Source organism: Corvus cornix, chromosome 3 (assembly GCF_000738735.6).
Source record: "Corvus cornix cornix isolate S_Up_H32 chromosome 3, ASM73873v5, whole genome shotgun sequence".
Taxonomy (NCBI): Eukaryota; Metazoa; Chordata; class Aves; order Passeriformes; family Corvidae; genus Corvus; species Corvus cornix.
In genome coordinates, this window is record NC_047056.1 from 20,566,089 (window position 1) to 20,589,169 (window position 23,081).

Consider the following 23,081-nt stretch of genomic DNA (forward strand, 5'->3'; position numbering starts at 1 on the left):
GGTTCCCCGAATTAGAGACACTTTTTATTTTTTTATGCCGTTTTTCCCGTTCTCATTCAGTAAAGGCTTTTTTTGTCATAGAGTTTTGCTCTTTGACTTTTTGCTCACTGCTTTTTAAGAACTGAAGGCACTGTAAGTCCTCTCCTGGTACTCCCATTGATACATTTGTACAGTGCTGAGGTACAGGCTCCATGTTACATCCATACTTGGCTCGTTATCCTCTTATCAAGCTCTTTGCATCCCTTTGTTTATTTGAGGAGACAGGAAGACTGTGTGAAGGCTGCTTAGTCAGGGATATCAGCGTTGTTGGCAGGGGAGTGATTGCCAGTTGAAAAACAAGGCATTATTGCTCATTTTTTCCCTCTTATTAGTTTGATTACATTTGCAAATCAAATCAATCCATCAGACATGATCAGGCCTCGTCCGCATTTTAAGGAATAGTAATCTCCGTCTAATAAGATGCAAATGTGTCACATCGGTAAGTAACCAATAAATCATCGTCTTGTCTTTGGCAATCATTAAATATCAGAACCAACAGTCAATTTTTAGTATTTTCAATTTGCGATATGCCGCTGGAATATAAAGATAGATGGACGTAATTACACAAACCAAACACTATTTCAGTTCATTCCAGACAGCAAATTTAGTGGAAGGTATAACTGGCTTGTCATCACACTACATTATTCCTGGCGGTTCATGCAAAGTTCACAGACAAGCTTCAAATGGACATTGCTTTTTTTACTTCCCTTAACAACATTCCCACTGCCACCACCAAACTTCAATAAATGACTTGAAATGCTGTAGGACATCACTTCCATCAGTGCGCAAAAAGACACAGGAAGAGAAACCTTACCCCTTTTCCTAGTGCAGGCACCTTGTGCCTGTGTAAGACTGAAGGCCGAAAGTTTCCTAATGCTTGCTGCATTCTTCCTCTCTCTTTCTCTTCCTTTCTTTGTAGACATTTTTAACTGAAATTTCAGTTTTTCCTCGGACAGAGTAAGTTTTTCACAATTTTTTCGAGTTACCTCAGGTTTAGTAATTACAAAACAAGCAAAGATTAGAGAGTGAGAAGGATTGGCACACCAGCTTCCCTCCCTCTCTCTTCTTATCCCCATCTTTTAGAGGAGTGAAAATTCAAGTTGTTTTTCTTTATCCTTTTTTTTTTCAAATTGATTTGGGATTTGGGAAAATTGATTGCCTCATGTGCATCCCAGGCATTAATTGATACGTTTATTGTCTGATTTGTGATGTCTTGCTTTCCATTAATGACTCTATTTGTGTACAGCAATTTACATGCTTTTCAAGAGAAAAAGAGACATAAGATTACACCCTGGCTTCAGGAGTGACAAAAATAAACCAAAACCTCGTCTTAAGCAGCATAGCTTTTACCTGGATATTTTTGACTGACTTAATAATATAGGGTACAGGCCCTAAAATTGCAGACCTGCAGGGAGACTACTAATTTCAATAGGAATTTGGGCCTGTTGGAAATGATATTATTGAGCCTTCTTACAGTGCTGAGTGACATGAGGGGGGGGGGAGAGAGAGTGCAAAATACTGTCTCTCTGCTCCGACACAAGCAGAGCTATGCGGAAGTAAGAAAAGAGGATTTTGTAGGCTTGTGCTGACTTAGTGTAGGTTTCCAGCACACCAAAGTCAGACAGTGGGCTTACTGTGCTTGACCTTAAGAAACTTCTTGCCATGAGTTGTATGGCCTGGGTGGACCTGCTGCTGCAGCATCCTGTTAGTTGTGTTTGTTTCAGCTAACTTGCTTTGGGAAGCTGAATCTCAGGTGCTTTGGAGTGACCTGTGGAGAGATTCTTTAGCCCCCTCTGTGAGAAGATAGTTTTCACAGTAGCAGTTTGATTTGATTTGGTAACTGAATTAAATGGAAATTAGTGAAGAGGCTTTCTAGTGAGCACACCTACTTGCTTTGGGTTCCCCATCATGTTGAGCAAAGGGTGGGGAGAGTGGTTGTGAAAACGTGAGCAAGTAAGTCCTGGACAGACACTGCATGTTACTCATTCTTGGTATCAAAATTCTTGTTCTTTAATGAGGAGAAATTGCAAAGAAATACTTGTAAGCTACACACAGCGTTGATTCCACATGCCAGAGATTTAGACAACTTAAAATGTACCATCAATTAACAAACATTTCTTGTTATTTTGAAAAAAAAGATGTTATTACCTGTATATATCAATTTTTATCCTCAAACTGCTGTCAATCTCTAGCAGCTTTGTGAAGACAAGAGGTTTATGCCAGATCTAAATGAAGCAACTAAGTAATTGTAGCTCCTGTCTTAACAAAGTTAGAGCTTCCTGGCATTTTACATCAATGTATTTCTGGATGTTCCATACCTCAGTTGCTAGACTGGTGCTGCCGAGTTGTCATGCAAAAGTCTCCCATTTTTGTAATCTCCAGAGACTCTGGTGAGGTAAAGCTGCACACAGAGGCCATGTGCCTAAGAAGCTCAGCACCAGAACCTTATGTTCTGTCTAACCATTTTACATACGACCGTGGTATGTTTAATTTGCTTTTCCATCACATCAATAATGGGTCTAATTGAAAAAACTGGCAGAACTACATACAGCCTAACTACCAGTGTGAGTGTTTTCAGGAAATCAGAGATGTTGCACAGCTACACAAGTGACACCTGTGTTAGTGCTGCACCTTTGCTACCGATGTGTACAGAAACAAACATTACTCAGGTGCAGCACCTGTACCAATTGATCACTCTGCTATCAGAATTAATCACCTGGCATTCAGCTCAGAGAATAAAATTTACATCTTAATGTGTGACGCTTATTCCAGCACGTACACACATGTACTACTAAAAATGATACTATTCACTCCTCTTGGAGAGTGTGCATCTATTTTTGTAGGCCTGGCAGGTCTTGTTCCTAATGTTAATTCCCAGACACTTAGGGTGGGTGCAACATCTTTTCAAATAGAAACTCATACAGGACTGTGTAATAAAATAGATTGTGGTCCTGGAGTTGCATGTCTCATATCCTGTCCTCACTCTCGCAAGAGAAAGGGATTTTTGAGGATATTTAGTGCTTCGCAGAAAATAACCCATGTGAAGATAAATATGTAAGTAAAGTTTGGCAGTGTACAAGATGGGATAGCCCAGCCATGGTGCAGGTGCATTGGCTGACAGTGTGGAGGAGCTTGTGTGTGAACAGAGCAAACTCCTACTGACAAGAGTGCTTGGTTACACAAAGTCTGGTCAACATCTGTGGGGCTGGTGCAAAGATCCAGGCCAGGTGCACCAACTGCAAGAAGAGGATTCCAAAACACTAATTTTAAAAGGAAGAAATGAGGATTTCAGCTTTTATGTTTTGTATAATTGCAGAGCTTGTGGGGTTTTGAAATATGGCAAAGCCTTAGTCATTAGCATTGGGCAATCACTTTTGCTGTTCAAAGAAAAATAGTAGCAATAGAAAAGGTATTGTACATTGACACATGGAAATATAATGTTTTTCAGGGAAATTTTGTGGGGATTTTTTACTATGTGGCTAATTACATATTTACATGTAACGGCACTAGCAGAGCCATTACAGTCCATTGGGTAAATAAATAATATGCATTTTAAAACCATTTATAAATATGTATTTATTTGATGGACCAGAACGGGTTTTTGAAGTCATTCTCATCCTCTGAGTAAATAATATATGGATTGCTTTTAAAAATAAATATGTATTTCTCCAATAGACATTCCAGGCAATTGAGTAAATAATATGCATTTTTCATATATTAAAAAAAAAATACATACAAATGTATAGAAATCTGGCCTAAATATGTATCTTTCTGAGCAAAATGACTAGAAAGGTGTCAGGCTTAGCTTTGAAATTTCTGTTTAGAATTGTCAGTTTGTATCACAGCCTAGAGTAAATTAAATGTATTTTGTGCATTTTCATACATACAGTATAATATCAATGTCTGTTTACAGTTTTACAACACTGGTGCACTTGACTCACTCAGTGCTATAAAGTCAGCACTATGTGGTCAAGGTCCTAGTTGTACTTTGTGTTCATCCTAATGCAATGCCAGACACATTCATTTTGTGGGCATAGTCCTGCATCCATAGAAATACATGGGGAAAAAATGGTCACCTTAGTAGGAGCCACCTCAAACTCTGTTGTATTGCTCAACTTTAACCAAAAAAAGGTCTGTAAAGTGTATTCGACGTTTCTGAAAAGTATATGAAATGGATGAAGGGATAAACTGGCTAAAATACGTAGAAAAGGATGGAGCTCAACTTTAACACTTCCTAAACTGGCTAAAATACGTAGAAAAGGATGGAGCTCAACTTCAACACTTCCTCTTCATGCTCTTTTGGTCTGTTTCTCACTCTTGGCTAGTGGGCAAAGTGTGAGAAAACATGAAGCTCCTTTTCTAAATATTTTAGCCAGTTTATCCCTTCATCCACTTCATATACTTTTTAGAAACGTTGAATATACTTTGTAGACTTTTTTTTTGTTAAAATATTTGTTGTTGTTTTCAGACATTAAATGAATAAAATAGCATAACAGCCCTGTTAATTTCTATATATATATATATAGTATCTGTAGTTTGCACAGAAAGACTGTGAGACAGAGAGGCATTTTGTGACTCCATCAGAATTACAGAAACCCATAGTGGAAGATTTGGGAGACCAAATTCTTCCTCATATTCTTCCTTTATAAATGTACCTCATACTTCATTTATGCTTCTGACATCATCTGTGATACAGTCCTGAAAGCTCCTGATGTTAGTAAGTTATTTAGCTCTTTGACAGGGGTGTATTTGGCAAGTGCCAGCTATAAATGACTTGTGCCCTGTGCAGTCAGGATAGCTAAGCAGGGTTTTGACAGAACAGATGACAAAATTCTTACCCCTTTCCTTCTCAGATCACATAGATAGGGCACATAACATCTATAAGGGAAGCCTACAGTGAATGTTGGTTAAAGAAGGATCAACAAGAAACAGACATTTGAAAGCAGATGTCTGGGACAAGAAGAAAGCCAAAGAAGCAAGAGATGATCCAGCAGTATTAGCACATGAAAATTTTGATTTAGACCTCTCTAAGGGCACATACTTACAAAGTACAACTGTGTTTTCTGTGTAATCTCTAAAATTACTGACAAATGTGCCCAAATACCTGATGGTAGAGCCCAACACTTGGTGGGTGCAAGAATGTAGAAATAGGGTAAGGATTGCAAAATAAAGCCCAAGTCTAAGCTTTTGAGAGCAGTGAGAGCTGCACAGTTAAAAAAAGTGTAGTTAAATTGGTGTGCACCAGTTAAAGAGAGGGCATTGCTGGTGGCACTATAAATTGACGTATGGTGCCCAGAAAGAGTAAGAGGGTCTGACAGCAGAAGAATGCAAAGAAAAGGAGGAAAGCTGAAAGCAACAGTGAGGAAAACATGGTTACATCAAGTATCTCTGGGCATACTTAACACTTCGCTGTAAAGCACAAAAGTAACTGAGATACTGTTGAGTGCCTGCCTGGTCATTATCAGTCATAGGTGTGCTGAGACAGAGTTGCAGGAGTATCTCATCATGCAGAACATGAAGGAAGAGAAGGAAGGTGGCGATATTAAAGATGATCTGGGGAAGGGTGTCTGTGCATTAAAAGATAGGAGACTTGAAATAAAACAGGAAAGTGCTGAGGGATAAGATGGCACAATTGCAAAAGAAAGAGTTTGTATCTCAGTCACTCTGTGGCCATATTGAATATGACTGTTAAATTCTTTGTATAATTAAAAGAGATAGGAACATTCATACATTTTGTTGCAAATTGATATGATCTTTTTTGTCAGTGATCTGAATAAGATTGTACTATAGTTTTTAATTTAGCAGATTAAGAAGCACAATTAAAATATCATGAAAAAGATCATAATCTAAATCTCTGGGGTTTTTTTGCTTATCCCTGCCAAGTTGATAACAAGAGACGGTGTATGTAACAATTACCTTCACTACTGTAAATTTACTCTAGTTTGTGGGCTGAAGTGTTAATAAATACCTTGCAGTATTCCAGAGGGAGAAGCTTTCCATCTAATTAATAAAACTGGGAAGAATACCCAGGACACTGAACCATATCTTTCTTATTAGTGTTGGCTTCTACAAAGTAGAATCCCTGAATCTCAACACATTAGTAAATGTCATACTCCTGGGTTGCACAGAGACCTCTTGAAAAACTGCTGATTTGCTGTGGAAAAAAATCACCATAGATTTCAGAAACAATTCAGCTAGGGAATACCAAGTGTAGAAAATCAGTGTAAAGCATGGCATGCATTATAGCAGCTACAATTTGTCCCCCATTTGGTGAATACTGAAAGAGGAAACATACAATTATACACCCTTTTCCCTTCCATTTTTGGTCTGTCCTCATGCTAATATCTTTCCTGTGTCTGAATGTGGTCTTACTGCAGTCAGGGGTTTTTTGAGACTTAGCAAAACCTCTCATTTCTGTGTTCTCTAAAGCAGGTTTCTTAAAAGCAATTTCTGCTCATATGTAAGATACATGCAGCTGTTCATTAAAAAAAACCAAACCCAAAAATCACTTGAAGAAGGAAAATGTTTTAAGACCAATACTGAAAAGAAAGTCTTTCACTAAATATGTAAGGCTATTTACCTTTTCCTTTGCAGTAATTTGTATTTGGCAAAAACAAACTCTAACTTTGCCTCAGCTAATTCTCTTTCAAGGTAGATTGCACTAAACTAGAAATTAACTTTCTGACACACACAAAATTTTTCACTGTACTTTCTTAAATTCTTACAGTACTCTTAAATTACAGAATACTGATGACAGGCATTGTCTGACAGGCTAGACATTTACTTTAGAGGTTAAAACTTCATGCATTTAATTTGTAAAAAAAAAATTTTAAGGTGTTATTTACGCGTTTTCTCACATTATCATCATTATTAGATCAGTGTAGCAAACTGGTATTACTACCTCCGATAGAAATAGAAATAACATCTTTGCATTTACTTCCTACTGGAAGTGTTTGCTCTGAAAAATGCTCTTGCTGTGTATATTCATAGCTGCTTTTTACTCTACTGATAAGAGTGATGGGGAGGATAAAAAGACGTAAAGCCACAGAGCTTATCTGTGAGGTTGATGCTAATTTGGTTAAATGAGTCCACCGGACTCATTTAGAAAGTAGAGAAGGTAAAAGATCTTCCAGCTTCTTTGTCTACATCCATTCTTCTCAATTTCCCTAGTGCATGTTTTATCAGAGCTCTTCACCAAATTCTGGTAAATTCTTAGAGGCAATTTAAAGTCCTGTCCAGGAATTATAGTCGTGTGGTGTTTGTATAGTCTAGTTTGTAGATGTTCTGATGTACTGTGTGTGCTTAAACCTTTTGATTTGGGTTTGGTTGGGTTATTTTCCCCATTAAGAATGCTTATGAGGCTTCCACGTGCACTGCAAGGAATAGATCTGTTCACACCATGTACAGTGAATACCCACCATACATGCAGTTTCAGTGAAGCATGTTAAAAGCAGATACTGGTCCTTAAAGACCATATATCAAGCATCCTTGTCATTATGCTGGAGGAACCTGAATTGTGGATTCCCTTGCCTGTCTTCAGGTTCAGCTTTGTTGACCAGTGACCCCTTGTGACTCTGTTCCCTGTTTCAGAAAACACTTCTTTGATCTGACCCGGGTGATTACATTATTATTTTGTCCTTCAGCAAAGACAGTTTTTTGTATGAGAAGAAAGGACATATTTAATAAGCAAAGAATACAAGTTAATGAGCAGGTGATCTTTATTCATTTCGGTAGCTTTTAGAAACCCTGGGCTTGCTCAGTACAAATGCGTGCATACACAGGCTTATGCAAACACACACTAATACATGCACCTGTCTGCTTTTGTGGCTGTCATAACACAGTGGATCTTCCTTATCCATTGTTTTCGTCTTTCCATAGTAGCAGTAGAGTGAGAGCTCAGTTGCTGTGATTTTGAAATTCTTTGCCTGGGGCACATCTCTCTAGGCTCTTCTGTTCTGAGCTCCACTTGTTAAGAGTAGGTTCCAAACACCTCAAAGAAGGGCAGCCCAAATTCTGAGGCTTCAGTTTTTAGGAAACTAGGAACTGAATGCTATAGGTCATCAACGCATGCTGCTGTCTTCAGCAGTGATCAGCCTCAGGGGAGGGGACATCAACCCTATAGTAGGCAGAAGCCTCAGGGAAACTTTTTTTAATTCCTTATGCTTAGAGGTTAGATAAAATAAGGAAGAAAAGTGTCTTTATCCTCTTAATTTGGATTTGGAGTATTAATACCTAGAGCTATTCTGGCTGTCCCTGTAAGCATCAGCTCCCTCTCTGAGTTCTTGGCTTCAGTGACATCCTTTGGCAAGAAGTTCTCCAGTCCAGCTACTCTGTGAATGAAGAATTTCCCTTTGTCTTCCATTTTGAATTTCCTGCATTTTACTGTAGTGGTGCTTGGTCTGTGTTTTGAGACAGACAGAATAAAAGCTTTAAAACTACTTTTTATATCATTAATTTATCTACACTTGTACTGCATTCTCTCATACCATCACTATTTTGAGGAAGACAATTCCTGCTTTCTGAGTGTCTTTTCATAAGAGTTTTCTTAGGCACTGCTTTCCTTTCTCTGAACCTCCTCTAAATCTGTCATGTTTTCTCTGGAAAGGGCCAAGCCATTCTGTTGATCTATTAGAAATCAGAGAGTACTGTTGATATTTTTATTTTAACTTCTCTTGTCTTCCTGAAGTTCTTTTAGCCTCAGCCATGAGCATGGCATCAGCTTCACAACTGACCGTGGGCTACTGGAATGGGTACTAACAGAAGCAGTTTCCAAGCTAATGTTTTCACACTCTTCCCTGGACTCTTTCGGAATTGGTCAGGAGCTGCAGCTCTCCATTTCTTTTTCTCACCTAGAGATCATTTAGTCAGCCTTGTCTCACTCTGGAGGGACTAACACTGCATACTCAGAAGGCCTCCTGTCTTAAATTAAAGAGGGCATTGATGGAGGTCACCTCCATAACTAGGACATAAACTACATTCTGGTGTTGCAGGTACCAAGAGCATATATAATCCCCTTGTTTCTTTAACTTGCACTGAATTTTAGAAGTATTTTCATTTTCAGACTGAAAATAAAATAATGTTGGACAACGTTGCATGAAATTGCATCTCTGGTGCTGCCTCCAGTGAAAGCCTATCGTCTAACTTCACCTCTGTGCATCTGCTCACAATAATGCATTTAGAAATCAGGGATGGTTGCTTTTTTCAGTCTCAGAAGCAAGTGACCTGGATTCACTTTAAAAATATGATTTGCAAACTTGTTGACTAGGATTCTTCATTTGGAGGATGACTTGATTTGTCCACATAAATCCCCTTTGTCAAATTTAATAGATGGATAAAATGACCCCTTGCCTTCCATATAAAATTTACAGTCCTTAAAAAATACGGAATTTTGTGGGGGGAAGTGTGAGGGGGTTTTGCATCTTTAAGAAACCAAACAAATTCCAAACTGAATAAGAGAGACAGAGAAGGTTGCCTTTTTGCAAGCCGCCAGCTTTCCCAAGTGTCTCATCCTCTCCCCTCTGTCATCCTGAGGCAATGTGCCTGCATTTGTGTGTAGATTTATAGTTTATCTTTATCTATGGCTTCATCTGTAGGTAGCTATTATAGCCACCTTGCCTGGATATTGTTTGGGCCTGATAGATCTGTCTGTAGTTCATCAAAGGCGAGCTGAGTGGCTAAAAGCCATTGGGTCCAGCTGAGGATGAAATACGAGCCATCAGCCTTGGTAATGGCTGTAAAATTTCATAATTACACGGCCTTTATTACATTGCATAATGATCCTGAAGCAGTATGGAACAATTAATTAAGATTTTCAACCGTGGCTCTTTCAGAAATTAAAAGGTGCTAGTGGCTGAGAAATGGGGAAGTGTCTTGTCCTAAAAGCATTAGGGACGCTTAAGAAGTACTTCCTGGGTACTTAAAAAAAAGAAAAAAAAAGGGGAAGGAAAAAGAAGAGAAGAAAAAAGACAAGAAAAAGAAGATAACTAGTTAAGCAGCTAATGTCAGAGTAAAATTTTTGTACTTGACTGCTAATTCTTAATGTCAAAGCTGGATCTAAAACTCCTGCAATAGTCACTGCCATAAAGTTGTTCTTTTCTGTTCTGTAAAAATCTTCATGCCTTTTTTCCTCTGTGTTCTGTTCTAGCCATTTGTCACATTTATAGAAGTTGAGCTCTGCACATTATTAAATAAATGCATGCCGTGACTCAGGAGGAGGGTCACTTAGCTGCGTATTGGGTGTACTGACCAAGGATTTACTCTTACCCACTTTCTCATGTCTGAGGCCATTGAAATTCTTTGAAGATCTCTGCAGTTTGACAGACATCCCCAAGGAAGATTTTTTTTTCTTTACTGTTTTGATATTTTCCTTCTTTCCTTTTCATCTTGTAAATGCAGCATGTCAGATGTAATATAATATTTTCCATGAGATTGACCTCAGACCTGATCAGAAGTAATTAGATTCCTAAGGTGCTGCAAAGGTGTCTCATGGATTTCTGATGTACATACTGAAAGAAAAAGTGCTTATATATGTGCAGGGAATAGGCAGGGAGAAACAAGAGGCCTGAAGCTGTGTGTGTGCACATTACCTGTTGTGATCAACTGCTGGGTACAATTCGGGGGGCTAACAAATTGTAACCCAGGTGGGATGTGGAGTACTCACTGTGCCAATGGCAGTAAAACTGGTGAAGACAGCAAAAATAACCCTGATGTTCTCCATGAGCCAGCAAAGCTTTCAGGTCTTCAGGGGAAGGAATCTCCTTTTTACTATGTGCCTTCCCCTCTCCCTCAAAACTGTTTTGATTCATGCTAACTCTCAATGTAACTCTTAGGTTGGATAAGCATTGAATGTTACTGTTTTTAAACTGACCAGTCATCATGTAAGGTCCTATCGTTCTAAATATTTGATGAGAAGCTAAGGTCTCTCCAAGGCACCTCTAATAATAAACTTCCTGCAGGAAATTTAGAAAGGATTATGTGTTTCAAGGAGGAGCTGGCCGCTTAAAGTAAATTCTCTTGTTGAGTCATTTATTCCCTTAATAGGAATTTTCTGATCTGCTGTCATTCTTGTTCACACACTGGGTGTCACTGCCTCTAAACCACTTGTCATTCTTTAATGGAAACAAAATAGTCATTGCAGTCAGAGCCGCAATGTCATTCCACTACCCCTTGCTGCGTCGGCAATAGTGAAAATGACAGAGCGGCTCTCAGTAGGGGTAATTAAAATGTAAATATTGATATTTTATTATTTGAAATTACTTTCCAGTGCGGCATTTAATATCTCTCCATCTGTGCGGCTCTGTTTAGCGGTCACTTTAGTGCAGCTCTGGGATGCCAAGCGGCGGCTTGATCCCCGTTATGTCAAAATGCTTGTTGCTGCTTAATTTTGATATCTAATTAAGTGGAAAAGTACAGTCCACACTGTAATCCATGGCATCTTAACCAGCTGCTTGGGTATATTTAGAATTAATCTCCACTATGGAATCATCCTAATGTATGCAATTAAGAGTCTGCCGATGGCTAATTAGGTGTATTAGAATCAGGCAGCTTCCATTTTTTTTTTCTTTTCTTTTTTCTGTCTTTTTTTTTTTCCCTGTGTGTGGACTGTTGTAGACTTAAGACACAGCCTCCAGAGATGATGTTAATGGGACATGCACACTCAACTAGGTAAACTAGAAATTTCACATTCACGTAGGAGAATATGTGCCTCTCTTCCCCAAACCAGGGAGACTGTAAACATCATCTGAAATTTTTGGCATCTGCAGCACATTAAGAAAATCAACTAACCAGCAGAAAAGTTTTAAAAATTAGGAAGAAGATGGAAGATGTGTAGGACAGTGGTCTGAGCTGTTATTTTCCTGCCACAGGGTGGGAGGGGATATATACCCAAAATTTTGCAATCTGAAGATTTTGTTTTGGCAGTGGAAAGAGATTTTAGGTAGCTCAGCACACACAGGGTTAACAGAGATACGTTGATTGGCTCACAAGCGTGGTTGTCTCCATATGCTAATACATTCCTGTATTGGATTCATATTATTAACATGATTGGGGAATTCCTGGAAACCTGACTTTGCCTGATGGAAAGACGGAGGGAGCAGGGATTGCCACAGCTCTCAGGGAGGAAATGACTGGTGGCTTCCCCAGGGGAGCAAAAGGCAAACAGCAGTGACCCAGCACTCTTTGCGGAAAAGCCCTCTCAAAGCAGACCTGTAGAGGTTACAAATAAAAGGCAACGTATATTAAATGCACAAGAAATCCCTCCTTTCTGTGGAAAAAAACCCTAGAAGTGATACTTTACAATCCAGCAAAGTTGATTTTGAAGACTAATGTGCTGAAGAAGCTTGAGCTTTTAAATTTCTTGATATCCCTAGTCAATATATGTGATTGTTGGGAGGCTGATGCGTACAAAGGTTGAAGCAAGCAGCACCTGAACCAGCACTGATTGTTTTTACTAGTTTAGCAAGGTTCCTCTGTCAAGTTTGTGCCTTTTTTTTTTTTTTTTTTTTTGTTTGTTTGTTTGTTTAGTTGAGTAAAAATTAAAAAGGAGGAAAAAGGGTGGGCACTTTTTAATTATGTGTGATTGTAGTTATATTTCTGCTAGCTGAACTCTTGGGAGAATCTAGGTAAGGCATACCACACACAGGATATGCAGATATTATGCTGGCTATTTTAAGCTGAACTGTATTGCTGTTCTCTAGAATGGATTTTGGAAGAAATTCAGCCCTGTTCGTTGTACTCTTTATTTTTCATCTATGTTCACTTTACTAATGACTTAGTGTAGTTTTTATTTTTCCGCCTACAAACCTGGCTTTATTGTACTCATACTCAAATACATATATCCAGAACAGATTGAAGAAGAATTTGGGTGAAATCAATATTTATGTTGAAAATATGATTAATGGGTTTTTTTATAAAGGCTCAGTGAAAAAAAACCTAATCAAGGCCATAAATACAATCCTGCTCCATTTTCTCCTGTGATTTTAGGAGCACACCATATCATGACATCCGCCTCTGCTATCTTCAATAAGGGGACGAAAAAAAATCCTGTACTCTAGCCAAACCATATTTGAAGGTTAAATTTTAAAGAACTGGAAGAGTTAACTTTAAAGAAGCAGATCAGATCACATATGTAGTGCATTGAAAAGATCACCCTCAGGAATCTGTGAGTTCATATTGGTGACCTGAAGGAGACTTACAGCTTCATTGCGCCATATTGCACTACTAGTCTGAATTTTTAAACTTTTTACATTGTCCATGTCTTAGAATTCAGCGCCTCACTGCAGGGAGGTAATGCACCAGAAGTCCTGTCTTAGATGGACAAAAAAAAAGGAGGGATTTAAAAAAAAAAAGCAGTTTCCTGGAAAACACTTATCAAGTGTTTCTCTGTTCTCAGAGCACCTGGTGATAAAGCAAAATATAAGTGTTTCATCTTATATCTTTTTAATGTAAGGTTGGTTTCAGCTTGCAGTAAAGCTGTTTAAAATTGTGGAAGTTCCAGTGGTAAAATCAGCCCGAAGGGAAAATCAGGTATTAATCTGTTTAACTCTCTTGTCTTACATTTTCCTTTTTCTCAGTGAATACTGAGATAATAAGGTGTGAAATTATAATGGAAATAAAGAGTACAATACTTTAAACATTTCCAAAAATGCCATTGTAAAGTAGACATAGAACTCCATACATGGAGGTCCTACCAACTATGTTCTGAAGCAAGGGCAACTCACTAGGTTTTTTTTATCTTTAGTGGTTCACAGCAGAGTGTTAGCAACTGGTTATGTGAAGTCAGGGAGACATCCTTAATCAGTCCCATTTTCCAGCTCCTTTCCATTACTAATGCTAAAGAAGCAGCTCACAAGATCTTACACTTTAACTAGAAATAGGAAATTTAAAAGCAGCTGCCTGGAAATATTTGGGTGGTTGGAGAAGAGTGCCTCTGCTCTCAGTACTGAAATCAGTTCGAACTGTAGTGGGTTACATCTCACTACGTGCATCTGACCCTGGGAAGAAATGACAGGCTCAAATTGCTCCTGTTTAGTGTTATCATGTAAGGTTTCACAGGGTAAAAGACAAACCAGAAATATTCCTAACTGGTATTTAAATTACATTAACACCTTTTTGTATAGCTTGAGTGAAAGGTCATGCTAGACAAGCAGCATCTTCACTGTTTATAAATGTCTAATTTGCTGCTTTTAAATTGCTGTGAACTTCACTTACTTAGTCCTGCTGAATGAATCCAGTGTTGCAAATACTTCTGACAAGCGAATATTTGCTTAGCGAGAATCCATTGTTCATAATGGATTGAGAGGGACATGCAGTGTGAATGCATTTTTATTGCCGTGCCATCTCTCTGCTGTTGTTTCAGTGAGATGAAAGTAGCGTTGCAATAACAGCCCCGGGTTTCTTAGTGCTCTGCGTGGCATTTCCCATCCTCCTGGTAGATGTTAGTGAAAAAATGCTTATCACAGGCATTTTTCCATGTTATAAAATATAAAAAAAGTATGTATATTTTATAAGAACTTGGACAGCAAGAGTTAGGAATACAAACACACTTAAAGAAAACCTGAGGAAAGTACGCAGGCTGGGCTGAAAACATCCCAGCACTCTCCAAATGCCCTTTTATTTATTTATTTATTTATTTATTTATTTACTATTTTTTTTTTTAATTCGAGGCAGAGTGACTCCTGGGCACCTCTGTGTGTGCAGCCCAAGCTGCCCTCTCCCAGGGCTGCACAGATAACAGATGGCAGTCGCCACTCGTCGTGCCGCTCACAACAGAGCCCCGGTGCTGCCTTCGCAGTGCTCTGCCGTGGTGGCAGGAGGAGAGGGGAGGCTGCACAGCAAAGCATCGCCCGGGAAGGGCGGTGCTCTCCCTGTGCAAACCTTACTGGAGGGAATCAATTTCTAAGAGTACCTTTAATTGCAGAAACCCAGTTCGAAACAGCGTGGAAGCTGAATCCAGCAAACGGCTTAAGTCGAGCCTTTGGTTGCATTTCTGGTCACTTGGAGTTTGTGCTTTGGAACTTGATTTTTCATTTTCAAGTCTGGGCAAATACCTGCGTTTTTTATTTTGTGAGATGACACCTTTCACATGAGAATTCTCACTCAGACTAAATTTCAGCTTGTTACGGGCATCAAGTGCATTAGTCTTTGACTAGGGGCTCTGTAAGCAAAGGGGTATGAAAAAAAACCCCCAAACCAAACCTGAAATAATGGATTCACCCTGGCATAATGAGTTGTATCTGTTTCTGTTCCAGCTTTCAGGAAATTTCATCCATAATCTGGGAAATATGTTTGGTGATTAGTGAGAGCACTCTCCTTCTGCTTAATGGTTTTCAAAACCACTGAAATGTTTGTGGGTCGTGATACGTATTTTTAGACTACACAGTACTTTTAAATGTAATTAAATCCAATTTTTCTTGAATTAATATAATAAAAAGGATCTCTTAATTCAGATATATGTGGGAGATTGAGCCCTGCATGTAGCCTGAAAAAATGAATTATGCCATCCTCTTCCTTGGATTTTTGAGAGAATAATAGTAAAGGGCAGTGAGGCTATGAAGCTTTCTTTCAGCAAGTGCTATGACCATGTCTAGAAAACATTACATAGCCCTAGCAGAAATTTCACTGCTGAAATTTCCCTGGCCTTTGTTTACATCCCTGGAAGGCAGCTGAAGTTGCTGGATGGATCCAAGCTCTTGGCTGAGTGTGCGCCAGGGAGGGAGAGGAGGGCAGAGTGACAGCTGTACATCTGAGAGTGTGTTGGACACAAGTCTGATCTTGAAATGGAGTTTCTGTATATTCACCTCAGTGCAGCCAGGATAAGCCTTTGGTCCGCTCTTGGTTATTTGACCATGAGGCCGTGCACTCTCTAAGTAAAGCAATCCAAGCTAAAGGAATTTTTTTTTTAAGTATTTATTGTATTAGTTTGTTCTTTTGACAGTGGTGACTATACATCATTTTTGAAATGAAAAAAAACCAGTACTGGAAACATCAGTACCCATAAAACATTTAGAAAGAAGTTAATCTATCAAAATTAAGTGTAAATAATTTAAAAATCCCAGTCTTGATATTTCGACTGTGTAAATGTATTGAATTGGCAACACACTAGTGAACATGTCATTTTCAAGCACAGCTTTGATTATAAAAAATGTAAATGAAGATATTTGAAGTACAAACCAGGGCAAGAAAGAGGAATATTTTACTCATAAAGGTAACAATCACACAAACAACCGGTAAAATAAATAGGAGGCAATTATCAGAAAAGTGAAGCAACTCCCAGATTTGCCAGCAATTTCATAGCTGGTTTGATCAAATATTCAGATTTCTAAATGCATACCAAAGTGGAAGGGAAATTCAGTCCCTGCAAAGTGAAATAAACTCTAGGATTTAAGTCTGAGTAGCCTCACTGAGGCATTGCATCAAATGTTTACAGATGAAAACAATGGTAAGTCCAGCCACTGTCTTTTTTTTTTTCTGGCCAGTAGTTCTCGAAGTGCTGTGTGCAAGGCACAGATCTTACTTTGGCACTTGACCATCTGCAGCTGCTTCACTCTGGCCCCTAGTGAGTTAGTGTCCATGAAGTCCATCTTAATGAAGTAGAGGAAAGGGTCTTCAGGAATATAAAAGATTTACCCTGCTTAGCATGGAGCTGTGTGCAATGTGAAATAGAGAGCAAGTGGTGCATGTGCTGATATTTGAAAAGATCTGTGGTTTAAACAGCCCTGTTGAAGAGGCTGTGAACTGTGTTTGGAGCTGGCTTGGAGTGCTGAGCACTGCAGAGTGCAGTCAGCTCGATGCCCCTTGTTCCTATAATAAAAACGCTAAGGCCTTTTTACCTATTTATGTCTTCTTCCTTTGAGCTTTGGGTTTACTGGTATGCAAAAGGAAAAAAAAAACAAGCATATGTTCAGTTGCTCAATCAACCTTTTCTCAATCCACACTCAGTGATCTCAGTGAGTCATTACGGTATAATTACAATTTGAGTGTGATACACTGTTTGTAGAAAAGTATCTATTTTTAGCAGAAGAAACACTACAGTCCCTGAAAGGAGGAGAAAGAAAGGGAAAAAAGGAAGAAAATCTGTAACCAGCAAATCAATGCTATTGTTAACTGATATTACGAGACACCCCGTAGATTTACAATGCTTGCACTCAGCCACATAAAAACCACACTGGGAAGAATGCCTACCAGGGGTTAAATTCATATGCCTGCGCTGCAGCCTATTTCTGTCAACACTCAGCTCAGGAAATAAACATTTATGCTTTCTGAAATGAAAGTGTATTTTTGAAGACTAGCCGTCAGATATTTTTTGCCCTTCACACTTTCAAATGCTTAGCCTTTTTTGTAAGTTGACTGCAAAGTGCATCAGTTTGCTAGGCAAAAAGAAAAAAAAAAAACCTTGACAAGTGCCCATGGCATCGTTGTCAAGCACACGAGCGTCTAGTAGAAGATGGCAGGAGGGTTGGCACAAAACATGCTTCCTTCAAGCTTCTTACCTCAGGGGTACCTGACTCTTGAGAAGCCTTTCAATCCTTCCAAATGACGTTATTGCAGACTGTCATCTGGTTTTTTTGGAGTGTGCTGTATTGCAGATAAACATGCTATTTAACTGCAGGTCAAGGTACAGAGTCATCCTGCCAGCAAACGCCTGAGATACATCAGATGGCACTGACTTGGGGAGGGAGATGGAGAGGGATCAAACTTGTCACCACTATGGTACATGCTAAAGGGGGAGAAAGGTGCACAACATTGTATTTTAAAATGTTATTACACAGTTCTGCGTTGAAAGCGGTGACCTGCAAGACTCCGAAGGATTAGGGACCCACCAACGCATGACAAAGTTCCAACCCACACCATCCTGCAGCATCTCAGGGTGGTTTGGACAGAGCTTGGAGATGGGACTGGAGAGGCTAACCCTGGTCAGAAGGCTGAAAGGGTCCAAGTTGGAGACTTTTTAAAAAATAGTTACAATTTAATATAGAAAATATCCCCTTGTCAGAGAGCATGGTTGATCTGGAGGATTCGCGTAACAAAAGCTCACAGACTCAGAGTTTGACATGAAATAAGTAAAACCTTCTCCACACAATTAAAAATAAATCTCTGTTTATAAATATATAAGCCTGTGTAATCTATTATTTTAACTGTGACTTGTTGAACACATATTAAAAGGGCATTGCTGTGATACAAGAGACATGCTGGATGCTTTCACATTTTCTGAAAAACCAAAATACAACAAAAACAGATTAATTACAACTTGATTCAGCTTTGCATTCCCATGAGGGATGCCTTTAAAAGTTAAAACATGCTTTCACTGAACAGGCTTTCAAGGGAAAGTTACTTCGATCAGGAGCAAAATAGTCATGTTGATTTGATTTATTATTGAAGAGTGGAACAGCATGCTTCGTATTTGCCAGTTTTTCTAGAATATAAAAATTTCTTTTGATTTTTTTTATGTGTCATATAAAAACAACTGGTATATTTACTGCCCCAGAATGCAGATTTTTCAAGACTGCAGTACAATAAATTATATCAACATCCCATTTTTCCCCCTCCCAGGGCATATTCTTTGACTGTAGCACACAATAAATGTTACTGAAACATAGCATTATTTATTTTTAAAAAAATAAATCCAATGCTACCAAACCTGTATGAAAATAGATAAGTGAATAAAAGAAGGAAGTTGGGAGTTTTTTTGGGGGATAAAAAAGAATACAGAGAGAAATTGCAGGTTAAACTTTTTAAAATCAAAACTGATTTTATTGCCTTTTGCTTAATTAAACCTTTCAGAAGTGTGTGAAACATTATTATACCTGAAAAATTGTTAATTTGTAAATCACAGGGACAAAAGGGCTCCACTGCAACTTTAAAGTTTCTATGCACGTAAATGTCAATAGAGTGCCTTCTCCATCATCAGCACTAAATTCACATTGATGCCTCTTTTCTTCTCTGTATTGATCCTTCCATGAGAACGTAGATTTGTATCTGTTAATTAATGCGTCCTGAAACAGCGTTTGTATTAATCAGGCAGATAAGAAAAATTGGATGCCTGCACCCTCATGACAACCGTAAAAGTGCTGGCCCTGATAAAATCATGGATGGACCTCAATAAAAAAGTTCCTCCTTCCACTCAATAAACTAATCATCCTGCTTTTAATTATTCGGCAGAAAGATGTGTGGAGATTGGAGAATGTGTAAATCTATTTACTAACAGCAGTGTCTGGGAGGGAGAATGGGGCTGTCACAGGACGGTGCTGCAGGCTACATTCTCTGTCCATCTGCTGCTGCAGAAAAACTGGTTCTTGAAAGCCAGCAAGGAACAGAAATGTTGGAGCTAATTGAAATCATGAATTCCTCCCTATAACCTTTGAAATGATTATTTCTTCTCCATTTCCCTCTTATTTATTTTAATCACAGATGTGTTATTTTCCATTGTCACATCTTCAAGGGTTTCCTGTTGTTGTTGGATCAGGTTTTGTTGTTGTTTTTTTTTTTTAAAGGTAGAGAGCTATGGTTCTATCACAAGACTCAAAAGACAGGAAGAGAAAATGAAAACAAATAAGGAGGGAGAGAAAAATGAGAGAGGGAGCACATGCAGCCAGTTTTATATTTCATTTTTTATGGATGCCTGGTGGTTTGGATGTGGGCTTTTCCTTTTTATTGTATTAGTTTTGCTGCTTAGTGCTTATAGAGAAAATCTTGTTTGGAGTAGATGCCTTGCAGATTTGCTAGTTTATGATATATTCTTGCTTGACTGTAACTCTCGACTTTAAAAACAGAAAACTGCATTTAAGTGTAATTGAACACCAAACAGAATGTTCTTACAGCGGGAACCCTGTCAAAGGACATGTAAGCAACTCCATAAACAACTAAAGGAAAGCCTCAGACATGTCTTAAGACCCTTTAAGAAAAGCTTGACTAATCCCCTTTGATGATTTTATTAAGTACTTGTGGTTGATGGTGCCAACTGGCAAACTGCTGCATTTCACCAAGGGGCCAGGAAAATCACTTCCTCTCCCATATTGTTTTCTAGTACCTAATGTGATTGGGATATTAGCAGTTTGATATAATAAATTAACAGGTACTGTAAACAAGAGTCTGAAAAGGTAAGACAGTAAAGATGTTTGCCCTTAGTGATCCTATTAGGAAAGACAGCAGGGAGAGGGGGGAAAAAAAAGCAAAAGTTAAATTCATTAAGAGGCTTTTGATAAATTTTTGGTTGCCCTCACAAAGAGGATCGTGTGACTGCTATTCTTGTGGCACTTCAGTGTGCCACCCTGTTATTTCAACAAGTGTAGTAGTGGCAGGAGCCAGGACAGAAGTGATCAGTGTCTTTTCTGAGAAGGGTGGGTGTTACTTCTCTTTTCCCTGAAGTTAAAGTTCAAAGAGAATTTTTCTCTTTTCCATCATTACCTTAATTCTATTAAAACATCAAATCTTCTCTTTCAAAAAAGTTTTCTTCTTTTTCTCCTAAATTACCCTTCTTGGATTATGGTAGTGCTGGATAGAGTCAGCAGATCCCTGTTTCACAGAATTAGGTTTTTACAACTAAGCACAAGAATTTCAGGACAAAGAAGATGTCATACAAATCACAGATTGCCACTGCAGTACCCCACGAATTAATATGATTTTTACAGGAAGAGCCTACAAATTCCTGCTTGTTTAAAACTTTTGTTTTGATTAGAAAATGTTTGGTTTTATGTTGATTTATTTTCCTGTAGTAGGATGGGAAGGTGACACGCAAAAGCAGAAGGGGGAATAATAGAATGCATGCATGTTTTATCACAATGTATATAAAAATAAATCGAAAAGAGGATCAGATTTCCAAATGTGCTTAATATTTTTCCTGTATTTTTTTTTTTCCTGTTCAGGATTTTCCACTTTGTCTCTAGCTGACCAGATGAGCCTTCTGCAGAGTGCTTGGATGGAGATCTTGATTCTCGGTGTTGTATACCGGTCACTTTCTTTTGAGGATGAGCTCGTATATGCTGAAGATTATATTATGGATGAAGACCAATCCAAATTGGCAGGCCTTCTTGACCTTAACAATGCCATACTGCAGCTGGTAAAGAAATACAAGAGCATGAAGCTGGAGAAAGAAGAATTTGTCACCCTCAAAGCTATAGCACTTGCTAATTCAGGTTGGCAGAGTGGCATGATGGTTGCTACATTTTTAATGTGTCTTTCTTTTTCTTTTTCTTTCTTTCTTTCTTTCTTTCTTTCTTTCTTTCTTTCTTTCTTTCTTTCTTTCTTCTAAAATATTTTCTGTGTGCTTGCTTAAAACAGGATTTTATACTAAGAAATTGCTGATCAGACTTTAATCTATAAGGCAACAAACAAAGCAGTTCAAACTAAGAACAACTTTCTGGTTCAAAGTAATTGTGGAATATGTTCCTAAGGGAGTGGAGAATATTCCACTGTATGATCTGGAGACTGTTTTACAGGCAGAGATCCCTTCAAATGAATATAGATGTTGTTCTCCTAAATCCATTTCTTAATCCAGACAAGTCTAATCATTGCAATTAAAGCAAAAGAAAGGATGCTGGAGAATATGTTATATATTTTCTCTTTAAAGGCAGCCACTGATTATTTGATAGTCTGAATTCAGGATATGGGAGGAGGGAGGAAATCCATATTGGGTCTCAAAAGGACCACACCTTACCTTACAGATCCTTTGCATTTATGAGAGTGCTTCTGCAAAAAATTATTAACTGTGCAGAAAGAGTTAAAAAATCTCAGAAAGAATTTTTTTTTCCTGCATTTGAATTTAAAAGTGCTGAAGCAGTGAATACTGTCAGATAAGTAAAAATCGTTTGTGCTTTGTTGTTTTTCTTTTTGTGTCTCCTTAATGCTTTATTGTGGTCTTAAGTCCCTTTTAGCATTTGCATAAAGTTCACGATAGATCCCTCTTTAATGACGTGCCGATCATTAGATACCTGTGTGTCAATAACATGCTCTGATGCTATGTTCCATTGACAGTCACACCGTGCCCCTCCATCTGCTTTTGTTTTGACCCTATCTTTGAACTTTATCTTGGTTGCTGGCCAGTAGTTTTCCCTTTAATTACAAGAAGGAAACTGTCAATAAAATCTGTTAAATGGGATGCAATGAGTGGCTTGAATGGGCGGACGGCTATTTGTTCAAATTCTGCAGCATTCAAGGTATTGACAGTTTGTTTTCTGGGGCCATATGTGACGATCAATCTCAGGCTGGGCTCAGCCGCGCTGAAAAATGAAAAACCAGATTGCTTTTGCTTACTTGTGGATGACGACTTGTGATTTGGCGCGGTCCTAGTGAGATGAGACCTTCTGCCCAAATTGCCCCCCTGAGAGCCAGGACGCGTGACTGTTTTTAGAAATAATTTTTTAATTGATTTTGTAATTAACAGTTCATCTACAATATTGATGCATGAATCCTCAGATTGATAGGAGGGAAATTGTTTTCAACAATGAAGTTGTACTTTCCTATTTATCTTTGTAATGTGATTTAGCACTCTGCATTTTTAATTGGAAATATAATTCAAAAACATGCAAAGCCAAAATGCTTATTAGTTTCTTTGTAAAATATTCTCCATCCCACTAACTCTGCCCTTAATTTTAGAATATTATCTTATTCCAGATTAAACAAAATGCTGAAATGCCTCTCAAAGATCAAAATTATTCTTAATTGAAGATTTATTTATAATTTTTGACCATTGTAACTAGACACTTGAGGATGCTTTGCAGCTCCAGGAAGGTTATTTCTCAAAATTGGTCATGCTTAATGATCAGAGCAAGGAAGTTATCTGCAATTAGGAGTCTAAATGGAGAAGGGTTTTTGTATTTATTTAAATTCTGTAATTCAAAGACTGAATTAGAAATGTTTCTGCAGTTTACTTGACAAAAAGGATGAGGGCTAGAATATAGGGATATGACTCACACCTTCCCCCAGCCCAAAAAAAAAAAAAAAGACATGCAGTGTTTAAGTAATAATAAAAAATAACTGCTGCCAAAAAAAAGTTTAGTCATACACTGTGCATAGAGTGTATCAAAATCATCTGTAGCTTCATTAAC

At 38.3% G+C, this 23,081-nt stretch overlaps 1 protein-coding gene across 8 annotated transcripts in view; it reads left to right on the forward strand.

The window, feature by feature from the left end:
- The window catches only part of ESRRG (estrogen related receptor gamma), a 374,892-nt gene that overhangs the window by 338,944 nt on the left and 12,867 nt on the right, over positions 1-23,081 (forward strand). For all 8 annotated transcript variants that reach the window (XM_039568398.1, XM_039568401.1, XM_039568402.1 and 5 more), the window contains one exon: positions 20,901-21,170. In XM_039568398.1, the coding sequence (XP_039424332.1) occupies positions 20,901-21,170 (270 nt within the window). The remainder of the gene's footprint in view (positions 1-20,900; positions 21,171-23,081) is intronic.